General features: G+C 42.9%; 4 protein-coding genes across 10 annotated transcripts in view; 2 read left to right on the top strand and 2 right to left on the bottom strand.

Annotated features, from left to right (window-relative positions):
* Positions 1 to 3,175, top strand: part of epn1 (epsin 1) — a 33,520-nt gene extending 30,345 nt beyond the window's left edge. For all 7 annotated transcript variants that reach the window (XM_008117173.3, XM_008117174.3, XM_008117170.3 and 4 more), the window contains one exon: positions 685 to 3,175. In XM_008117173.3, the coding sequence (XP_008115380.1) occupies positions 685 to 1,034 (350 nt within the window). In that variant the 3' untranslated portion in view covers positions 1,035 to 3,175. The remainder of the gene's footprint in view (positions 1 to 684) is intronic.
* tex51 (testis expressed 51) lies at positions 2,751 to 11,745 on the bottom strand. Its single transcript, XM_062958103.1, has 7 exons — positions 11,467 to 11,745; positions 10,693 to 10,767; positions 10,043 to 10,126; positions 8,823 to 8,840; positions 7,272 to 7,361; positions 6,293 to 6,359; positions 2,751 to 6,098 (listed from the first exon to the last, which is right to left on the bottom strand). The coding sequence occupies exons 1-7, from the start codon at positions 11,723 to 11,725 to the stop codon at positions 5,735 to 5,737; spliced, it is 957 nt and encodes a 318-aa protein (XP_062814173.1). The 5' UTR covers positions 11,726 to 11,745; the 3' UTR covers positions 2,751 to 5,734.
* Positions 11,725 to 15,746, top strand: izumo3 (IZUMO family member 3). Its single transcript, XM_062958105.1, has 7 exons — positions 11,725 to 12,163; positions 12,399 to 12,473; positions 12,835 to 12,924; positions 14,028 to 14,045; positions 14,204 to 14,284; positions 14,655 to 14,745; positions 15,585 to 15,746. The coding sequence occupies exons 1-7, from the start codon at positions 11,938 to 11,940 to the stop codon at positions 15,640 to 15,642; spliced, it is 639 nt and encodes a 212-aa protein (XP_062814175.1). The 5' UTR covers positions 11,725 to 11,937; the 3' UTR covers positions 15,643 to 15,746.
* A 184-nt stretch (positions 15,747 to 15,930) lies between these two features.
* izumo2 (IZUMO family member 2) lies at positions 15,931 to 22,127 on the bottom strand. The gene is made up of 7 exons (XM_062958104.1): positions 21,667 to 22,127; positions 19,653 to 19,727; positions 19,214 to 19,300; positions 17,878 to 17,898; positions 17,183 to 17,263; positions 16,271 to 16,394; positions 15,931 to 16,160 (listed from the first exon to the last, which is right to left on the bottom strand). The coding sequence occupies exons 1-7, from the start codon at positions 21,899 to 21,901 to the stop codon at positions 16,118 to 16,120; spliced, it is 666 nt and encodes a 221-aa protein (XP_062814174.1). The 5' UTR covers positions 21,902 to 22,127; the 3' UTR covers positions 15,931 to 16,117.
* Between the last annotated feature and the right edge of the window lie 229 nt (positions 22,128 to 22,356).

Raw genomic sequence — 22,356 nt, forward strand, 5'->3', positions numbered from 1 at the left:
AATAGTTAACTTCCTTCTTTGCTTCCACACTGGGCTTCTTTCTCATGCAGATAAACAGCTTCGCTCTCACAGAGCCTCCTCTCACACCGAACTTAAACAGGAGCTTCTCACAGCAGCCTTCCTCACACAGCGACCTATCTCATACAGAGGACTTTTTCCCACTGAGACCTTCTCACTCTGAGGTGTTCTCGCAGACTGAGCCATTCTAACACTCCTCAGGACAACAGTAGCTTTGGCCTACTAACTCTTAACAGGCTTCGGCCTACTCACTCTTCACAGGCTTCGGCCTACTCACTCTTCTCAAGGCGACGCTAGCTTATTTAACCCTTTCAGTGCTTGACTCACATTTTTGTAATTAAAAATAACTAGTTAATTTTTAGTATTTCTGATAAATTTAACATGGTGAGGTGGAGTGGAGATTTTCCTACATGATTTTGATCTAGGGGTACATAGGAACTAGGTTACAGGAAGTTAAAATAAGGGAGAGACTTTGAAAGCATTACTTACTGGAACGATGACAGCTAGAATCCATATGATGGTTTTGGGGTGTTAGGAGTTGTAGTCTCCAAAATCAGTGTTTCAAAATTACAAAGGCAGTTGTTTAATCCCTTTGTGGGGTTGATTATAATGCCGCTTTTCCTCTTCCTTCTCTCCACTCTCCCCTTTTCCTCTTGTTCACTACAGGTTCAGGCTCTGCCCCTGCCCCATCTGCCTCAGCTACAAACCCCTTTCAAGCAACGGCAGCTGCTCCGCTTTCTCTCAACCAACTCCGCGTCAGCCCGGTTCTCCCTTTATCCCAGCCAGCACCCCCTGCCTTCCCTGCCACAGCCCCTATGGTCTCAGTCTCCCCCATGGCCCCCGGGATGCCCTTAGCCACCGTTTCCCCCATTGTGGGAGTTCAGCCCATGGGGGGCGTTCCGGCTATGGGGCTCCCTGCCATGGGGCTGCCCCCTCAGAGCGTGGCGCCTGCGGGCATGGTCCCCAGCAGCACCTCTGCTTCCACCATGGGGAGTACTAACCCCTTCTTGCTATAATCAGTGGGAACCATCTAGCCCTCCAGTCATTACCCCCCACCAGCCCCCTTCATCCTATAATTCCCAATTTGCAATGGAGCCCCCTAAGATTCCACCCACAAACGCGGGGCAGCCAAGCCTGGGCTACGTGGGGATGGAAGGAAGGGGAGAGACTTGTGTTTTTTTTATCACAAGTTCCTCTACCGCCATGTTGGGGGCAGTAGGGGCTTTCCCTTTTTTGGTTTTAAAGAGGGGTGAGGCATAAAAGATCTCCCTTGTTGCGCTTTGAAGCAGCTTGGAGAGTGCGTTTTGGCTGTTGTAGCACAGTCCCCAGCAGTAGTGACCCCTGCTCGTTCTCATTGGGTTTGGGGGAGATGGGGAAGCCAAAAGGGAGGGGACTGAGAAGCAGCCGCCAAAATGGGGGACAGGGAAGGGGTGGTTAGAAAGGCAGGGGTATCGTCTCCAAAGGTTGAGGGTTTTTTTATGCCTTTCCCACACTTACCATAGTAAATATTCATCCCATTTTGGATGCAGTGGCAAGTTTGGGATATTTTAGCCTCACCCTCATCTTGGCACATAAATCTCTTTCCTGCACATTTTAGAAGGAGTACAGGCCCTTCTTTAGGCCCTTACAAATGATGTTTTCTTGTGGGGTGAGGGAAGGATGGAGGGCACACACTTCCCTTTAAATGAAATAGAAACCCTTCATCCCAGTTTCCAGATTAAAACCATCCCATTCCCTCCCCCCACAGCTGGGACCAGTCTTTTATCAGCCGGGGAGGTGGGAGTGATATCAGATGGGGTTGAAATCAGTGAAGGCCCTTTGCTAATTTGGGGATGGATTGAGACACCAGGAATATATTTGTCTCCTCCATTCCCGGGGGCCAAGAGGAGTACCACTAATTTGAGGTCAGAGACCAAAGCTGGGAAGGCAGCACTACACGTGGTCCCCTGTCCTCTCCCAAAATTGAGAGAGAGAGAGAGAGCGAAGGCAACCACCTTTTGCAAACTGCATGGAGGCCCTTTCATGCATCACCCTTGGGAAAGGAGCCTGGAAATCATCAAAACATCCTACTATGAAAGGGGAATTTGGGAACCATTGGAGGATTCTATGAGTCTCGAAATCTTCTCAAACGTTTCTCCACTTGACATGAACAGAGCAAAACTTGTGTGGGGATTGAGGCTCTTGGCCTACTTCTTTGGAGATCCAGGAAAAGCAAGAGCCTTTATGGATTTTAAGAGATGTGGGTTGTAAGAGCTCTCCTTTCTTTCATCTGCAAGTGACGGCAAGCCCAAAGAAGGACTCAAAAGGAGGAGTGTAGAAAAAGTGACCTGTGAAGGACACCGAGTGTATACACATTATCTCTCTTGCTTTCCCCTTCCTCTCTCTTTCACCAACAATGCACTCAAAAGGGTTGGGAAGGAGAGGCCAAACACTCCACAAGCCACCAGGCAGCACTCACCACCCTGGGTGCGAACCAAGACAACCTGTTCCATCACAGCTTTCCACATGTGACCTTCCTTTTCTCTCCGCACTGCAGCCCGCTCGCCATGCTGCTCCAGAGAGGGTGCTTTTGGGGGGCATTGAATGGAGTCCTGCTGCCTTCGCCCAACCAGCACTGAGCAGAGACGCTTCAACTTCATTCTTCAGACTGGTTGAACAAAGGGAGGGCGTCAATGATGGGCAGCGTCTTCCTCTCCTGCCGAAGCCACTTATGGGGAAGCGGGGGTCAAAGGCTGTGTTTGTATGTGTGTGTGTGTGTGTGTGTGAGTGAGCGTGTGTGTATGTGTTGCTGCTGTGGTTGTCAGTTCCTGTTTAATGCTCATTACGGCCCAAGACACTCCGCTAAATCTTTTGTTCCGTTCCCTTCTGTTCCTGAAGAAGAAAAAGATGTTGCAGTTGTGTTTCCTAGTTCTCCCTGCCCTTCTCCCCCAAAAAACCAATCATGCCAGGGGGCAATTTGACTCCCCACACTGAGTATCTTTGGAGAATCATTGTGTTGTGGGTTTGGGCAGGGCAGAGTGATCTTGGCTGTGTGTGGCCCTCCCTGTTGGCTCTGTCTCCCGCCCTCCCCTGCCGTCCTGATCCCCTACCCGCTCTGGTATGCATCAGGAACAAATGCTCTCAATGAATTGAAATAAATGGAAATTCTTCTATGGCACCCAGAGTCTTTGCCCCCTCTCCTGGGAGTCCTTTTGAGGGAGGAAGGGAGGCAAGTCTCAGATGAGGGAAGATGAGGACTGCTCCTTTGTCTGGATCCTGTGGCCTTAGATTGCAATGCCCATCAAGCCGAATTAGTGGCAAGTTGTGGTACGATATCTAGAGGGCCATCATGCTACCTGAAAGTGTGATGGAGTCACCTTTTCTGAAGATTTTCTAACAGGCTGGATGGCATCTGTCTGGAATGATTAGGTTATGTGTTCCAGCATGATGGGGTCGCACTGGTTGGTTCTTGGGTCTCTTCCAACTCTAGGATTCTATGTTTCTACGTTCTACCCCACAACATCTTCCATGTTTTATGACTGCCCTAGAGCTGTTCACACAATTTTAGATAATTTCCTGATTATACCCAATATTTGCTAGCCAAAATCATTCATATACCTTTGAAAAATGCTCCAACTTTAGTGATTAGAGACATCAATCCATCTGTTAATATAAAGATGGAACCCTCAGTGGCGCAGTGAGTTAAACCCTTGTGCCAGCAGGACTGATTACTTGAAGGTTGGGTTGCTGATCTGAAGGTTGCCAGTTTGAATCCAACCCGGGGAGAGCATGGATGAGCTCCCTCTATCAGCTTCAGCTCCATGTGGGGGACATGAGAGAAGCCTCCCACAAGGATGGTAAAAACATCCAGGCATCCCCTGGGCAATGTCCTTGCAGACGGCCAATTCTCTCTCACCAGAAGCGACTTGCAGTTTCTCAAGTTGCTCATGACACAAGTATATACTGTATATATGCACACATATGTGGGAAGAACATATTGCATGTTGCGTTGTTGATTCTGCTCACTCCTGCTGATTTTTCTTTCATTTATCCACTGAATGCATAAGTAAATTAGAGACTTAAAAGTATAAAGCCTATATCACCATGGACACCTTGTTGCATGCCCTTGTTTCTGACATATGGTGACCCCAAGATGAACTTATCATGGGGTTTTCTTGGCAAGATTTGTTCAGAGGGGTTTATTATTTCTTTCCTCCGAGGCTGAGGAGTGTGATTTGCCCCAGGTCACCTAGTGGACTTCCATAGCCAAGCAAGGATTTGAACTCAACATTCAAACTAAGACATCACAACTGAATCTCGATCAGAGTCGCTAATAGGCTGCCTCATCTCCATCATACAGCTGCTCCACATTTCATCCATAGACACAGCAGTCTTCCCCTATTCACCAATCTCCATATACTCCCATATACCGTGTTTCCCCGAAAATAAGACAGTGTCTTATATTAATTTTTGCTCCCAAAGATGTGCTAGGTCTTATTTTCAGGGGATGTCTTATTTTTCCATGGAGAAGAATTCACATTTATTGTTGAACAAAAAATGAACATTTATTATATACTGTACAGTAGTTGTCACCACAAACCAGCATAACCAGACAAACTGTGAATCCTATCAAGAATTTCTTGTTACTACCACTATTTCCATGTACAACAATCTATTGTACGTATATTTACCAATCCTGCATGCTTTGGTGTTCTGTTCAGCAGGCATGCTTCCAAACAAAAACTTTGCTAGGTCTTACTTTCAGGGGAGGCCTTATATTTAGCAATTCAGCAAAACTTCTACTAGGTCTTATTTTTCGGGGATGTCTTAATTTAGGGGAAACAGGGTATATACATCTCCATTTGTTCAAATATATGCCCATCCTTCCCTACCGCTACATGCAATGCTACCCCAAATCAGCCACAACACTACTCTTCATCCTGTAGCTTAGCCTCACAAGTATCTCTTTACCCCCATTTTATTCCCCAACCTCAAGATCTATATCCTCTATGTACTACTACTCTACTTTTCAGAGTTTCACACCAGGCCTTTTCATAAAGATGTCTAATAAGGCTGAAATCTCACTTTTTTGCTGTGGGAAAGATCTTGTAGGCAGAGCTTTGATCTGGGGAATACATGGGATTGGGAGTACTTTTGTACCAAGCCTTTGTGTACAATTGCAGGGCTGGTTCTTTTCTGAGTTGGTTGGATCCTGACAGCATGTCAGAAGCGTGGTTTGAGGGCTGGTCTATACATTCACATCTCATTTGGATGCCATGACAATGTGTTAGTTACATCTGTTTGAAATGTAATGGTTTGGGGTTGTCATTAGAGTGATGTGGAGTTTTTGTCAGGGATTATTCTGTTTGTGGCTCATGTCCACAACATCACAGACACACCAGATTATGACCAAGGACTGTGAGCTGAGGCTGGAACAGGTTTTTGGTATCACTTAAATTCGGCCAAGAAAAACAAAGCAAGACGTCCCTCTCTCACCTACGGTATGAGGGACGAAGGCCACCCAAGTTCTGATCTGTCAGGAGGAAAGGTGGGAAAATCTCTTCACTATCCCTAGTCTGTAAGCTCTAAGGAAAAAGTTTTCAAATTATCAGTCTGTCTGAAATACCCCCTGTGTTGATACAAAATGAGGTGGGTTTAGCTTAATACATCACAAAGAAAGAGCAGGATACGTATTGCATGACACAGCTGATGCAGAGAAAATACGGTGGTAAACAATTTAATATCTAGTACCTGGAAGTGGTGGAGGGCTTGGAATGTTGAATGGTGGAGGGCTTGGGATGTCGAATGGTGGAGGGCTTGGGATGTCGAATGGTGGAGGGCTTGGGATGTCGAATGGTGGAGGGCTTGGGATATTTGAGGCTGGTGGCTTTTTTGCTTTGGATTCTTCCGACTCCTCATTGCTCTTGGAACTCTCTGAAGCCTCCTCGTCCTCTTTGTCCTCATCTTCTTTCTCCTCGTCCTCTTTGTCTTCATCTTCTTTCTCCTCGTCCTCTTTGTCCTCATCTTCTTTCTCCTCGTCCTCTTTGTCCTCATCTTCTTTCTCCTCTTCTTCTTCTGCCTTTTTCTTACGACGGTAGTACCTATAACCAAAGTGACAGAAATTGTAAATACAGCTTGTCCTTAGAGATACAGAAAAAAGGCTGTCCTTTTTTTTAGCAGCACTCCCCAGGGAGTGGGGAAAAATTGATGGGGGAAATCATGACAAGTGCCTTCAATCTTCACAATGTCTCATCTGTATTATCCACCTTGTAACAACCTCCTAAAGTGAACTCACCAAACCCCACCGCCTATGCCCAGCAAGAGGAAAAATGTCACCAGCACTCCTGCCAGAACGTTAGCCCCTATATAAGAAAAAGAAAAAGGAGAGGAATCATACCTGGTGAAAATTTCAATGGGTACTATGACATAATTGCCTACTTTTAGTACACCCTCTGTCTCAAATTGGTAAGGGCAGTCCCTATTAATCTTCTCTTTCAGCTGCTATTAAAATATTCCAGTTTCCCTCCTCCTCCTTTTCTCTTTTGTCCCTCAGTTTATTTCAGTAGCTGCAAAATGAATTCAAAATGCCAAAGTAGAAGAGTAGAGGCGAAAGCAGAATCTTGCCCCTCCCAGGCAGCTCAGGCAAAAGCAAACTGTTGCCACCTCTCCTGTTCTTTCACATCAATACCTTTTGCCATCTTGGTCATATTCTGTTGTTACTTGTCCCCATGTGTCCAATTTTCCATCTGTGAAATTTTGGAAGGTATGCTTAAATATTTCATTTCTTAGAAAGGTTAATGAAAACTCCTTTGAAGTTGTCAAGTCTTCAACAATATTCGCTTTTTTAAAGTGCTTACATAGCATACACTGGATCGCTTTGCAAGAACCAGATACTCTCCTTGTGAGTGATTTGTGACTATGCTAACAAGAACTTCTTGAATACTGTGTCTTAAAGAATTTAAGATTGTTAATGGTGAACCTCATTGGTTCACTTAAATTATCGAGGCAAGAGAGTAAATTATTCCAAAGAAGAAAGGTATAATTCTAGCTTAGGGTCTTGGATGCAGTTTTTAATTTCAGTGGCAGTTGGTAACTATGATGTAAATGGGAAAATGAATCTCCTTCAGGATTTAGTTTTTACTTTAAAAAGGCTTTGCTAGTGTGGAAATGTATCCCTCAAATCGGCTTTGAAGAGCGGGTGCACAGAAAGATGAAAGTATGTTACGTTTGAAGGAGGGATGGAGAGGCGGGGAAGAAGGAGAAAAGACACTTACCTGCACATACTACAGGGTCATTGCAAAAAACGTTGCTAACCTGGCAGTCAATGCAGTGAGCCACTTCATAGGGCCGAAAGCGAGACTTGGCTATGGAAATGTCAGAAAAAGGTTTGATCCAATCGTGAAATGGTTCAAACATTAAATAAAATTGTCATCGATTTAGATGAATGACAAACCATGGTTTGCGACTTCTGAACCAAACTAAATGGTTCTCCAACAATCTGAAGAAACAGTCTGGAATATGTTTGTGAATCATGGCTTGGTCAAGTTGTGGTTTGGTACCCCCATATGAATCAACAACCTTAGTCTAAGACATCTGGTTCAGAAGCTATTGCTTCTCAAGGAAGGTGAGTAAAGGAGGAAACAACACCTATCATGATTTTCTAGCATATCTGATTCAAAACCTCAAGTATGATTGGTTAGCACAAACCACAGTTTGTTATTACATCTGAAGCAACTCAACCTACTGACACAAAGCTGTTATGAGTTGGATCCAGACTTTAGCAAACCCATTAAGTTGGAGCTAGGCCTAGATTTACTAAGAAAAGTCTTACGAAAATTAACAGGACTCAAGGGAGTCAAATTTGAATCCCATTGTTTTCAGTATGTCTTTATGAAGTATGATTATGTTTGGATCCAATCCTTTATAGTGTAAGTTTATAGAGTCATGAGTTTCTTCATTTTGACTGGACACTAATGTGGTTTAGAATTGTCAACATATGCATGGATGTCTAAACAAGATCATCTTCATTCATTTCTAGTTTGTTTGGAATTATGTCTCCATCTGTACAACTCTGTATCCATAATCCTATGCTCTCCACATTGATGTCAGAGGAGCCAATATGAGACAGAAAGAGAGTACAAATGTTCTTTTGACAACTACAAATGCACATTAATTTTCAGATGAGCTGTTCTCTTTTCAAGATTGGAGGATGTTTATCAGATTTTATCTCATGTCGTTTCACAGATCCTCAGCCTCTTTCTTATTGCCATCAGCCACCTTCATCATCTTTTGAAGTGGCAGCTGCATCACTCCATCCATCTCTCAGAACCTTGGTCTCTTCATCCTTGCATCTCATTAATTTGCTACTTGTGTTGTGTATGAGTCACAAGGCTGAGAGAGACTGAGGATCTGAGAGACAGACAAACTGTCTCTCAAACTGCAGCCACCATCTCAAATGTGGAAGTGTGTAGCTGGTGGCAAAAAATTAGGTTGTTTGAAAGTTGTATTCAGAACATTTTTGATTTAGGCCCTACTTGGGGCATTCTTAAGAACAGTAGTCCAAAAAGTAACATTTACAAGTTATGCCTATATTTTGCCAGTGTTGTGACTCCAAACAACAGGGAAGGGAATGGGTCTAGTTTGGAGAAGGGTAGAAAAATTGGTACCTCCTATCTAACATTTAGAATTCACATCACCCTTGACACTCACATATGCAGCTAAGCAAGCAAATTAAAAATGTACCCCAACGGACACCGACACATGTATGCACCCCAGGCAACAGATGGCCAGACAGAGGCACATCTGGTTTAGACAGATTGACTCACCGCAGGAAAGGCCGCAGACTGTGAGGGTTAAAACAGGAGGAGGTAGAGAAAAAAAGAACAAATTAGGAGAATCAGCAAATGGAATTTTCTCCAACACAATACTTGCAAAGCCTATCCAGGCTTCCATTGCCCAATCCTACCCAACACAACAAAGTACGTTTTCCTTTGTTATGCTTCCATTACATTCTTATGGCTGATCTATATTCAGTATATAGTCCCAAGACTATTGAAGCCATCACTTTTTATTCTGAGCTCGGGATGAAGACAACAAAAGACGGGAGTTAGGATACTCTGGATCTAGTCTTCAACAGACTGTCAAATTTACTGGATGATGTCAAATTACACATTTTGTCTCAACCTGGCCAACCTCACAGGATTGTTGTGAAGATAAAGTGAGCGGAGTATAGAACCACCACGTCCTCATTGGAAGAAAGGTGGAATATAGGTGAAACAAACTACCAAACCCCACATTAATAAATCCACCTTTATTCTCTGGAAGAACTGGCTGCATTTTCACAGCCACCTGAAGTGGAGTAAAAAAATCATAAATAGGCCTTGAAAGGGCATTAGTGAAAAGTTAACCATTCTGCCCACACACAAGTGTTGCTTTTGAGGATGTATCTACATGTAGAATAAATGCAGTTTGATATTACTTGGAGTCATAAGTTGTAGTTTTGCAAGGTTTTTAGCCTTATCTGCCAAATAGTGCTGATGCCTACAACTCCCGTGATTTTAGAGTCTAGTTTTTTCTCACTTTTCACAACAAATGGCAACAAGTAAAATGACTTAAAGCAAAGAATATCCGACTACCTCTGAACTCAGCATTAGCTGTGGAATATAACCATCCAACTATAGATGGTCCTAAATTCAATTGCTGGCATTTTTAGACAGGACTAAAAATCTTCATGAGAAATGCTGTCTTGAGATAAAACAGCAATGTCAAAGTGCAAGTACTCAAAGCTAATCAAATTATTTCAGAACATAAAACAAACTTCCACAAGCTTCTTTCCTTGTTTTGTCATTAAATCAATCACTTAAAAGGTACTGCCCTTCCATGGCACCCAATATCTGGTGCCTGAGTTTGCTCTGTAATATCACAAACAGTCACTGTTGGCCAATGCAGACAGCAGTAATATAGATACTCAGCATAAAATATCTTCCTATGTATCTGGATCATTCATCAACACAAACTGAGGAATTTAGGATGGAATGGCACTTACGTTGCTTCATAAAGGCATTGGATGCCTCTTCCAATTTCTTGACAAAGTTCTTTTTTTCCTCCTCTGCTGCACCTATCACATGTTCTGTGGGATTTAAAAAATGCACCGAAAAAGAGCAAAATACTTTATTGGACTAAAACTTCTATGATCTTTCAGCTAGTGGGATTGTGGGAGCTCTGGTCCCCCAGAATAATTTCCAAGCTCTGAGTAATGAAGAAAAGATAATGCCTGGGTGAGATTTAGGAGCCAGATACTTTTATAGTTATGGCAAAAGTGCCACGATTGGTATTGAGTAGGAACTATGAATATGAACCTGGTATGGAAGTTTATGTCTAAGTTACGCATCTCTAATTGTGATCGTGATTTCCAGCTATTGTTGTTATAGAATAGGATTTATTGTGGACCTTCAAGTCATTTCCAACTTATGACGATCCTAAGGAAAACCTATCACACTTTTTTGCAAGTTTTATTCAGAAAAGGGTTGCCTTTGCTTTCTTCTGAAATTGAGAGAATGTGACTTGCTCAAATTCATCCAGATTATCACTTGACAAATGTATCAGAAATTATTATGGTGCAAGAAGATATTTTGATAGCAAGCGCAGCTGCCATCTAAGAATGTTTTCTCTGTCCAAAATAGCATCATTTCCTACCTTTTCCTCTTGTCGAAATAATATTTTCAATCCGACGAAAGAGTTGCCCAGCTTCACGCTCCATGTGATCTCGTTCTGCATAAATAAGGGCAGATAACACAAAAGTTGAGGCGCAGAGTTCCTGACCAAACCCTCCTTTTGGAACATCATCTCCCGCTTTGAAGAAGACACTAGGAATAGTTTGACATATTGTTGTCATATTTATTTTAGACTTCTGTGCTTCCTGGAGATGACATAAATTGTAATCCAATGCAACCAGCAGGTACCAGATCAGGGAAAGATGGTGTTTCAGAATTTAGAAAGTTATTGTTGAAGGTATTTATTTACAAGCTTGGTTCCCCACAAAATATTTATCATTGTTCTGTAGTTACATTTTTACAGTAAAGAGTTCTGATGGAAAGATACATGACCCATAGCTTCCAATCTATCTCTGAAATCAAGATCACTAGCAATGCCTTTCCTAGCATCTCAAAAGATGTCGTGTGGCCTTTCTCTTCCATTATTTCTATGTTGAGTTGGTCAAAATGCAGCCTGTAAGCTCAATGCAATCCCAGTACCAGCAGTCATTTTTGGCCCCTTCGAGAGGGGCATTTTTGCCATGTTTCTGGTGTCTTGGGTGACAAAATGCCATAGAGGGCATCAGGGGACAAACAACATTGAAGAAATGGCATTAAGGGAGATTGTAGTATATTGTACTGGATTGTTGCAAGGAGTGTGCCTAACACTCCTTTGTGGTCCCGTAGACTCAAACCATTGCCCCGTCCTCATTTATACCCAAATATCTTCTGCCATTGGAAGTAGTGTCGCCCAGGAAGATGTTCACCAGGCTCCGAGCGGCTTCTGAATCCTGACCAAGCAGCAGATTGGCATCGTAGCCAAAGCTCACTACAGCATCTGGCCAGCAGCGGAGACATGTGCCAGCCAACTGCATGGGCAGAGTCCAGGCCAGCAATCCTATCAGAGGTCCTTTAGCCATGAAAAGCAGAACGAAAAGGCTAGAGCCAAACACTGCTTTGAGGAAGAACAGAAGCATGGAAGATCAATAGGAACCTGGCATCAGTTCAGTGTTCCAGCTTCTACATAGCTGACATCACTTTGTGTTCTAGATCTAGCATCATAGAGACTCACACCACCATTTGCCTATACACTCGCTCTCCTTGGCAACCTTTTCTGACTGATCTCCTTGCTTTAAGAGAGGTTGTTTTTGCCATTGCGGCATTTGGTCCTGATTTTGGGGCTGCTTCCATGGTGCCTTGGTTCCTATCAGTTTTCCTTCTGTTTCTGCTCTCCTTCAAAGCAGCATCTGGTTGTCTGCAATGTGACCGCCGCTTCTTGGATTCTGCAGCCACCGTCATGAAGGAAACATTGCCTGGAGACGTACCTGACCGTGAAATGCTTATTGAACGGCATGTTGAGGCCTTGTCAAATATTCATGGCACTTACCTCCGACAGAAATACGAAAGAGTGCTGGGTGCGACCTGAACAGAGATGCATCACTGGGGCTGGGAAAGCAGAGGAAAAGTGTAACATAATCAGAGTTTGGGAAAGTTACCTTTGGGGACTGTAGCTCCCAGAATGCCACAAACAAAGTGGCTGGTGTCCATGCTCACTGGAGGATCCTGGGAGCTGCAGCACCACAGTAATTTTCCAAGCTCTGGCTTTAGCATCAGACATGTAGAGTTAAATCTGTGGATGTCTTCTTTTAGATGTACGTGGAGTGAAGGCTATTAAATCAGATATTATCAGTCGTCTGCGAGAGATAAAGGCCGGCACGTGGAAAGGTATGTTGGGAAGCTGGTGCATGTGGGATTTTCCCACTGAGATTGGATTGTGGGGAACTCTTAGCTTCATACAGTAAGTTTTCGTGTGGATACCATAAAGGTATTCTCCTAAATGTAGCATTCTCTTAGCTGTCTTGAACTACAGACCCAATTATCCTCATCAACCCTGGCTGAAAATGAGAGCCAGCATATTTCAAGCTTGCCCTTCTTAAAAGTTGCAACAACACTAATAGCTTTCATCCTTTTGAACAAACTCTAATGTTTGGATACACATGTCCCAGTTTTCATCTCTGAAATGTTGGCAAGTACGTCCTCACTCCCTCTGCTTTGCTTTAGCTCCTTTTCCCTTCTTTCCACTTAGGGGTTTTCTTGTGGCAACTCTCCTTGTACGAGATTAGAACCTCCCTGCGACAGCGCATGCAACGGATGCTGGAGAAATTCGCCGACCTTGGTACCAATCGTGCAGGGAAGGGCAGACCCACCAGGGCCCAACTCCTTATAATCATTTGCTGTGTTTCCCAAACTCTGGTCTTCCAGGTGTGTTGGACATCCCTGATAATTAGCCAAGGCAGCTGAGGCTTCTGGGAGTTGAAGTCCAAAACATGGAGGACTAGAGCTTGTGAATCACTGAACTGATGGGGATTCCCTATATGTCAAGGGTTTGGTGACGCGTGTTGTTGAGCCAGGGCTACAACCTGTGATGCACCATGGGTTTCTTTTTCTAAAATGAATATGATAGCTAGGAAAGACAGACAAACAGAAAATACAGTAGTCTCTCACTTATCCAACACTCGCTTATCCAACGTTCTGGATTATCCAACGCATTTTTTTAGTCAATGTTTTCAATATATCATGATATTTTGGTGCTAGATTCGTAAATACAGTAATTACTACGTAGCATTACTGCGTATTGAACTACTTTTTCTGCCAGATTTGTTGTCTAACATGTTTTGGTGCTTAATTTGTAAAATCATAACCTAATTTGATGTTTAATAGGCTTCTCTTTAATCTCTCCTTATTATCCAACATATTCGCTTATCCAATGTTCTGCCGGCCCGTTTATGTTGGATAAGTGAGACTCTACTGTATACAGAAAAATAAGAAATACACAAGCAACGGCTAGAATCCTGTTGATGTCTTACATACATCTGAGTTCTGTGGTGAAAAGAGCTAGACATTGTTGACCAGTTGGAAATATCCATTCTATCCAAATTTGTGGCCCCAAAGTTGCACATAAGTTCCATTGTGTACGCATTTCAACATACAGATGCACACTGTAAATGCCAGTAGGAATTTTACATGCAGATGAGCATGTGCTTTCCTTGTGCAACATCACAATTCACTCACAAGGTGGCATTCTGCAACCACCAAGTCACTCTCAGCATAAAGCTGTCCCACATTTCATCTGGGAAACATTAGAGGGTGTAATTAGTTTTATGACTATGAATTGTTGATTAACTAACATAAAACCATGAATTGTATAAGAACGAAGCAAGAATTCCTGCAAAATTATGATCCTAATCCAATCTTTTCTCTTCTCTTCCCACAATTCAGCTTGTTCAGAGGACTGTAGTAAGTATTGTGTCCCCCTTTCCCCTCCCCATTCCAAACACTTCTCTGAACCCTTCCAAGTTTTTTTAACCAGCCAGTCCCTGAAATCTTCTGTGTCTGAAATGTATGACACCCCAAGAGCTTTGGGTTCTTAGCCGTGATGTTCTTCCTTTTGGCAGCTGTGACTGAAGGTCCCATTTTGGACTGCTGGACATGCTTACGGATTCTTGCCCAATGTTATGATGGAGAGCTCTGTGGAGGTATGCCATAGAAAAGTATGGTACCTAATATATGGCAGGACTTGGTACTGAGTTTGTGTGTGCATATACGTGCCTTCAAATCACCTTTTAATTGATAGCCCCAGGAATTTTGTAGGGTTTTCTTTGGCAAAGTATACTCAGATGTGGTTTGCTATTGCCGTCTTCTAAAATAATAGCATACAGAAACTGGTGTTCCTTGGTGATCTCCCATTCAGGCTTGACCATGCTTAGCTTCCAAGATCTGAAACTCTCTGTTAACTTCAGGTATTTATGTGGACACATTGGTAGTTTGGTAATACAGTATTCTGTTTCTTGTCTCAATTCCCAAAGCAATACAAGATGTTAATATGGTGTTCCTTTTGCTTCTTAGTGGAAGACAAACGTCTTGCAGAATACAATGAAGTTGTTCTTTACGTGTTCCTCGTTTGTGAGTCTGTGGTGTTGACCTCAACTCTGCTTATGTGAGTAACTTGCTCCGCCATGTCCCTCCAGCCTCCTATGAAATTCGGGAATTCAAACTGAGGTTTTTGTTGATCTTCTTGTATCTCTTTGTAATTCTTTCCCAAAACCCCATTGATGGGAATTACTCTGTATACTCATGTATAAATCTTGAATTTTTAGTCAAAAATCAACCCCCAAAACCTGGGTTAACCTACCCACAGGTCGATGTGTGTACTCTACCTCAATTCTTATCAGAGAATGTACCATTCTATTATCTGAGTGGTGTGGCGGAAGGCAAGAGCTTAATCCACCCCAAAAGAAAGTAAAAGAAGCACCGATCCTCTCTACTCTCCCCACCGTAGAGCATCTTCTTGCTTTTTTAAATGTCTGGGTGGAGAAATAGTTGCAGTGGCAGCCAAGGGCAGCGGCCCCCTGAAATGACATTGGTTTTTCCCCTCTCTATGGAATGACCCTCAACGTATCTGTGGATCATATCAAGTTCCATAATTTTTTCCACAAAACCTTCTCTCGAGTTATACATGAGGTTGGGTTATACATGAGTATAAACAGTATGTGGTCCACCATATGTTATTGGACGGCAGGTCCCAGCAATGACAGTCAAATGTGAAGGAAATGTTGGGAGTTGTAGTTTCACAACTTCTGGACAACTACTTACTACCTTGTAGCCCTATTTGGATTCATCAGGCTATGGCTGGAGAATGCTGAGATGGTAGAAAGACAACTAAGGGCCTTAAGGACGAGCTTAAAACTTTTCTCAATGAAGGACCATGTTTAGATGAGGCCTGATTTGTGTTCTAGAAGATGAAGGAACCTCTCCCCTTCCTAACTGTACCTCCAGATACATGGTGTGCATAAAACACACGAGGACAAGTCTGCAGAAAGCTTTGGCCCGTTAGCTGTGTTGGAATCCAGAAGATTTCCCAACGCTGCACCACCTTCCAACATATCCTTCACCTTTGAACACTCAGAACAAATAAAAGGACATTTCTCTAAGGAAGAAGGTTTCTGTCTTCAACAGAGGAAAGCCAATTTGGAATCTCATTTGGTTCCCTGGGATGGGAGCGATGCCTCGTGAATTAGTCATGAAGACAAGAAGGGTGCTGGCTGTCAAACACCTGAAGGAGATAGGAGAATGCCATTCAAGATCTCTGTAGACCAAAACAAAAATAGAAAAGGCACAAAACTAGGTTTTGTATTTATTTTGGAAAATTAAGAGATTTGAAAAAAGACAGGGTTCGCGTTGTTTGGGTCAGAAAAAGATTTTGAGTTCAAAGGTTGTCTGGATACTTTGGAATCTTTTCCAGAAGACATCCTTTGTGGGTGAGAATACAGTGGGTCTTTCAACTAAACACGTTCAGGCAGGACTTCCAACTAAATATATTGAAATAGCCAGTTCCTCCAGTAGACGATAATCCTGGAGAGAAGGGAGAGTTAGTGTCCCTCTGCCATCCTCCCTAAATCTTAGCCTTTAATGTGGCGACAAATTTATTTGAGATGGAGAGCTTGGTTGTTGGTGATACTCACGAGAATAACATCACCAGAAAGAGCACTGCACCCATACACAGAACAATGGCGACTCCAGTTCGGGCAATATTGGGGTCCTTCAGGGGCTGTCCATAACGGAGGGACAGGCGTTCCTCGAAATCAACTGCAAGGGGAGAAGTTCCAGATTTGGTATTTGGATGGAAACAGCAATTTCTAGTCTCTTCTTTCTACCACTTGAGCTCATACCCCAAGCAACTTAGAGGGCCCTTCCACACAGCTATATAACTCAGAATATCAAGGCATATAATCCACAATATCTGCTTTGAACTTGATTATCTGTGTCCACACTGCCATATAATCTAGTTCAATGTGGATTTTATTCAGCTGTGTGAAAGGGGCCAGAGACACTCCAGATTAGATTCCCAACACTTGGGGTCTGGTTCCTCTTCATTGGCCCTACGGAAGGAGGGGGACTCTCAGGAAAAGGACACGGCCTTGAAAAGCATGTGTCTGCATGACTATAAATACCTCACATTTATGTGTTTCATTCTTATATGATACACTATCAAGAGCTGCACTTTTTGTAACATCACGAAGGCCTGAAATATCACATTTGCTTGTCTCTAGGGGCGTATCTACACTGTAGAATCAATAATTTGACACCCCCTTCACTCAATGCTATGGAATTGCAGGAGCTTCTTGATCTTTATTTTAAAAAACCCATCTATGTCAGTCCTTCTCTTTGGCTTGGACAATACGAGCTCTTTGCTGACATTGCTGTGATTGGCCAACTTTGTTTTTTAATTGCTTTCATGTTGGAGGACATAAATCCAGCAAGTCTTGAGCGAGGCACGCCATGATACTAATCTCCTCCTCTGCTGCATGCAGCCTCGTGCCTTCTGTCACACGCCTGCTGTCCACCCACCACCTCATATTTCCAGCAGGACTTACCAAAGCACTGGCCTATAGTCATGCAGTAAGCCGCAGTCGCATGGCATCCTTTGCAATTCATCACTTGATAGTTGAGTGTGCCTGAAACCGGGGCAGGCCAGGAATAGGATGGAGGAAGGAAATATAGGTCACACCAGCCATAGAATAATCCCAGTCATATAAACACTGGCAGAGCCTATTCCCAAAACTCGTCCCACGGATTTACACAATTCCTAAGACAAAGGGAAGATTCTTTATACTTCTGAGATGTTTCATGACATGATTCCATCTTAGGAATCCTGGGATTTGCAGTTTAGGAAGGGACCTTTAGAATCCTCAGCGAAAGAGTATTCCATAGGACATTGCCATGCAGCTAAAGGGGAAGGATACTGCTATAATTGTTTGTAGGAATTGTAATTGTTGGAAACTTTCTGAATGATACCCCCTCCCCGCGAAACATGGCTATAATGATATTTTGGGAGTTGTAGACCAAAATAATTATTTTTCTTAGATACTTTGGAGACAGCAGTGATTCGTTTTTTCTAGAGACACTCAGCCATTGACAATGCAAATGGGATTTCTCAGCTCACTACAGTTTGCTCCTTTGAATTCCTCCCCAACCACATCCCATGCACTCATAACAATAGCTTTTATTTGCCAGATCCCCCTCAAATATTCTGCTTCAAATATTCTGAAAGTAGATTAAGTAAACTTACCACATATTTTTTTATTACAAGCTGTGAAGAATGAGAATCTGACATTAGTATACCATGGCAAAAAGATCCATTGTCCACAAGTCTATTTTCGCATCTCTCTCCACTCCCCTTCAATTCTAGAATCATGTGCTTGTATATACATACAGTAGAGTCTCACTTATCCAACACTCGCTTATCCAACGTTCTGGATTATCCAACACATTTTTGTAGTCAATGTTTTCAATACATCGTGATATTTTGGTGCTAAATTCGTAAATACAGTAATTAATACATAGCATTGCTGCGTATTGAACTACTTTTTCTGTCAAATTTGTTGTTAAACATGATGTTTTGGTGCTTAATTTGTAAAATCATAACCTAATTTGATGTTTAATAGGCATTTCCTTAATGCCTCCTTATTATCCAACATATTCGCTTATTCTGCCAGCCCGTTTCTGTTGGATAAGTGAGACTCTACTGTATAAAGGAGCCGCAGTGGCACACTGGGTTAAACCCTTGTGCCAGATGAACTGCTGACCTGAAGGTTGGGTTGCTGACCTGAAGGTGGCCGGTAGAAATCCGTGAGACAGGGTGAGCTCCCATCTGTCAGCTCTAGCTTGCGGGGACATGAGAGAAGCCTCCCAGCTATCACATCTGGGCATCCCTTGGGCAACGTCAGGAGAGAATGCTTCTGGAAAATGGCCATACAGCCAGGAAAACTCACAGCAACCCAATATTTTCACTGTTAAAGGTGGGAGGTGGGAAGTCTATTTTGATCTTGGATTATCATTTTTATTATTGCTTTTCAATAGGGCAGGTGGGGGAAACTAGTTTAAATGGATATGCATAGCGCTGTAAGTCATAGAGGGGAAAATTATTGTCTATATCAATTGTACAATACAGTAGAGTCTCACTTATCCAACACTAGCTTATCCAACGTTCTGGATTATCCAACGCATTTTTGTAGTCAATGTTTTCAATACATCATGATATTTTGGTGCTAAATTCGTAAATACAGTAATTACTAGATAGCATTACTGTGTATTCAACTACGTTTTCTGTCTAATTTGTTGTATAACATGATGTTTTGGTGCTTAATTTGTAAAATCATAACCTAATTTGATGTTTAATAGGCTTTCCTTAATGCCTCCTTATTATCCAACATATTCGCTTATCCAACATTCTGCCGGCCCATTTATTTTGGATAAGTGAGACTCTACTGTAATACTTATATTGCTAGAAAAAATAATAGTTTTTTTTAAAAAAAAGGCTATTTTCTGCCTTGAGCACTCAGTCCTCAAAAGGCCTGCCGAAATACAAAGGTCTCCAATTATGGGACTTAGAGAGAACCCAATACCTTTCACCTGGTGTTCTTTTAATGCCCGCTTCAGCTTCAGGGTGGTAGCCTTCCGGAAAGCGACCAGTTTTTCCAGCAGATCCTCATCTGGGAACAGAATGAGAAGATGCGTGGCTGGGGAGAGGTCCCCTGCAAGGTTGGTTCAGGAACCAAAAGAGACTTCCTGGCAAAATAGCATATTGGTTAGACCAGGGCAAACTTGGGCCCTCCAGGTGTTTTGGACTTCAACTCCCACCATTCCTGGCCTCAGGCCCTTTCCTTTTCCCCCTCAGCCGCTTAAGCGGCTGAGGGGGGAAAGGAAGGGGCCTGAGGCCAGGAATGGTGGGAGTTGAAGTCCAAAACACCTGGAGGGCCCAAGTTTGCCCATGCCTGGGAGAGACAGCTTGGGAACAATCCCAATATAAAGGCACTTTAGGAAAGGAGGAGTTAATATCCTCACCTGTAAGTGTTGTTTTAAGGAGTTCTGCAGTGGTGGCTCTCACCTCCACGATCAAGTCGTCAACTTTTCTCTTAACTAGGAAGAACACAAAGATGCCCCTTACCCAAATTATATAAAGAAAGCACACTGCACCTCTGAGTATATGACAGAAGACGAGAGTCTGCAACAAATAATGGCACATTGCACTTTCCCAGTTTAATTTGATATTTTTTTAAAATCATATAATGGAGTGGTTAGAAGGTTCAATTAAGAACGTGGAAGCCCAAGTTCTAGTTCCTACCAAAACATGAACTAAATGTTCTTCAGCTAGTTCTCCTCCCTGCCAGTCCATAATTGTCAGTCCAGAGGTTTTATGGGTCAACCCTGAGACCTAGGGTTGGCCCCTATTTAATGTCATGTAGTGAAACACATTACTGATGGCATTAAGTGAAATGTATCACCGGAAGAACATATTTTCCGGTTTGGAAATTAAGACAGAAATCTGTTCAAAGTGAGGTGATAATTCCTTCTCACTGACATGGGAAAATAGGACAAGGAATTGTTAACCCATCCCTTTTGTGTCTATCCCAGAGGTAAATGCAGAGCGGAGTGGAAGGTGAATCCTGGCACTGTAGTGACTGATAGGGAACTTTTTTTCATGAGAAACTGGTGTGAGAGAACTGGCTGTCTGCAAGGACGTTGCCCAGGGAACGCCCGGATGTTTTGATGTTTTTACCATTCTTGTGAGAGGCTTCTCTCATGTTGCCGCATGGAGCTGGAGCTGATAGAGGGAGCTCATCCCCACTCTCCCCAGGTTGGATTCAAACCGGCAACTTTCAGGTCAGCAACCCAACCTTTAAGTCATCAGTCCTTCCAGCACAAGGGTTTAACCCGCTGCACCATCGGGGGCTCCCATAGGGGACTGAAAACCTAACAAAGTCGATATCTAGATTCTCCTTAGAATCCGATGAAACTTTGGAAAGTGTACCAAACTCTTGCACTCCCAAGTCCTTGCTGCTTGTCTGGACCTAAATGGGAAAATGTGCACCTTCGCCTGAAGATGGACCTTGAAAACTGGAAACTCAGGATCTGGGATCTGGCAACATTACTCTGTCTGCTTGGCTATAAGTATACAGTAGAGAGGAAGAAATGTCATTGGAGGAAAAGTGTGATATAAGTAGAATCAATAAAATGCCATGCAGTTCAATGTAGTTAAACTTCATTATATGAGTCTGTACCAGGCATGGGCAAACTTTGTCCCTCCAGGTGTTTTGGACTCCAACTCCCACCATTCCTAACAGCCTCAGGCCCCTTCGCTTAAGCGGCTGAGAGGGAAAAGGAAAGGGCCTGAGGCTGTTAGGAATGGTGGGAGTTGGAGTCCAAAACATCCGGAGGGACAAAGTTTGCTCATGCCAGGTCTATACTGATAGAGCCTTTAAGCAGAGGAAAGGTTTATGAAATAAGGAGTGTTTCATACCTGTGGGAAGACAGAAATCTTGCTGACATTGTCAGTTAGTTACCTTTTAATTATGATCCTTTCTATTGTCTAAAAAGTTTGTAAATTGCCTTAAGTCACAATATTGGAGAAAGTCGGGGCATTCATCTCCAGCAGTAATAAGTATTTATCCCCCCCCCCCCTTTTTTAAATACTAACTTCTGTCAAAGTGCCTTAAAAAAACTCCTGTGCTGATGTGGTCTAAAAGTGGATTTAATTTTTAAAATGTGCTGAGAACCACCCTTTCACTAAGTTAATTACATGGCTCAAGCAGGATGAAGATGTCATGAGTTAGTGATGTCTCAAGCACGAGCTAATAACTATCCGTATAATTCTTGCATGAATTGATGAATTTCACTTTGCAATTCACAAAGTACATTAAAGAAACGTTACCACATCTTCTCAGCAGTGAGATGGGAGAAAGATACACGTTGGGGACACAAAGCGTGAATTCTTCACACCGTCACAACATATCCACCGAAGCAACCCCAAAGTTTTGATTCTAATTTCTGACCACGCAAAATGGAGCCAAGGCCATACCGGCAAGGCCAGGAAACTGGTTGTTGGCGTAGTTGTAGAAAAAGTTTTTTTCAAGGTCTTCGAGGAGAACTTCAGCCCGTCCCTTGATGCGGGTGTCATGGATCTGACGCGGCACGACTATCGTCCGGAGTTTTTCCACATTTTCCTTGAACTGTTCATCACATTGCAAGCAGCCCAAGGCAGCTGTGGGCAAACAGAGCAGAGACAACACAAATGGAAGACCTGAATCAAGCATGGCGCAAGCCAAGAAAGTTGCTCTTTCGAGGTTCTGTAGGAAATGACATCATAATGGAGGGTGTTGCATTATTCTCAGCACAGAAATTGAGAAAGTTCTTTTATGGGATTTTGCCTCTCAGGACCCATCTACACTGCCATATCACACAGTTTCAGAATGTAGATTAACTGCATTGGACTGGACAGTATGGCAATGTAGGCCTCTTCTACATTGCCATATAATCCAGATGATCTAATCAGATAATCCACATTATTTTATTATTTATTTACTGTACAGTAGAGTCTCACTTATCCAACACTCGCTTATCCAACGTTCTGGATTATCCAACACATTTTTGTAGTCAATGTTTTCAATACATTGTGATATTTTGGTGCTAAATTTGTAAATACAGTAATTACTACTTAGCATTACTGCGTATTGAACTACTTTTTCTGTCAAATTTGTTGTATAACATG

This window comes from Anolis carolinensis, chromosome 6, assembly GCF_035594765.1.
Source record: "Anolis carolinensis isolate JA03-04 chromosome 6, rAnoCar3.1.pri, whole genome shotgun sequence".
Taxonomy (NCBI): domain Eukaryota; kingdom Metazoa; phylum Chordata; class Lepidosauria; order Squamata; family Dactyloidae; genus Anolis; species Anolis carolinensis.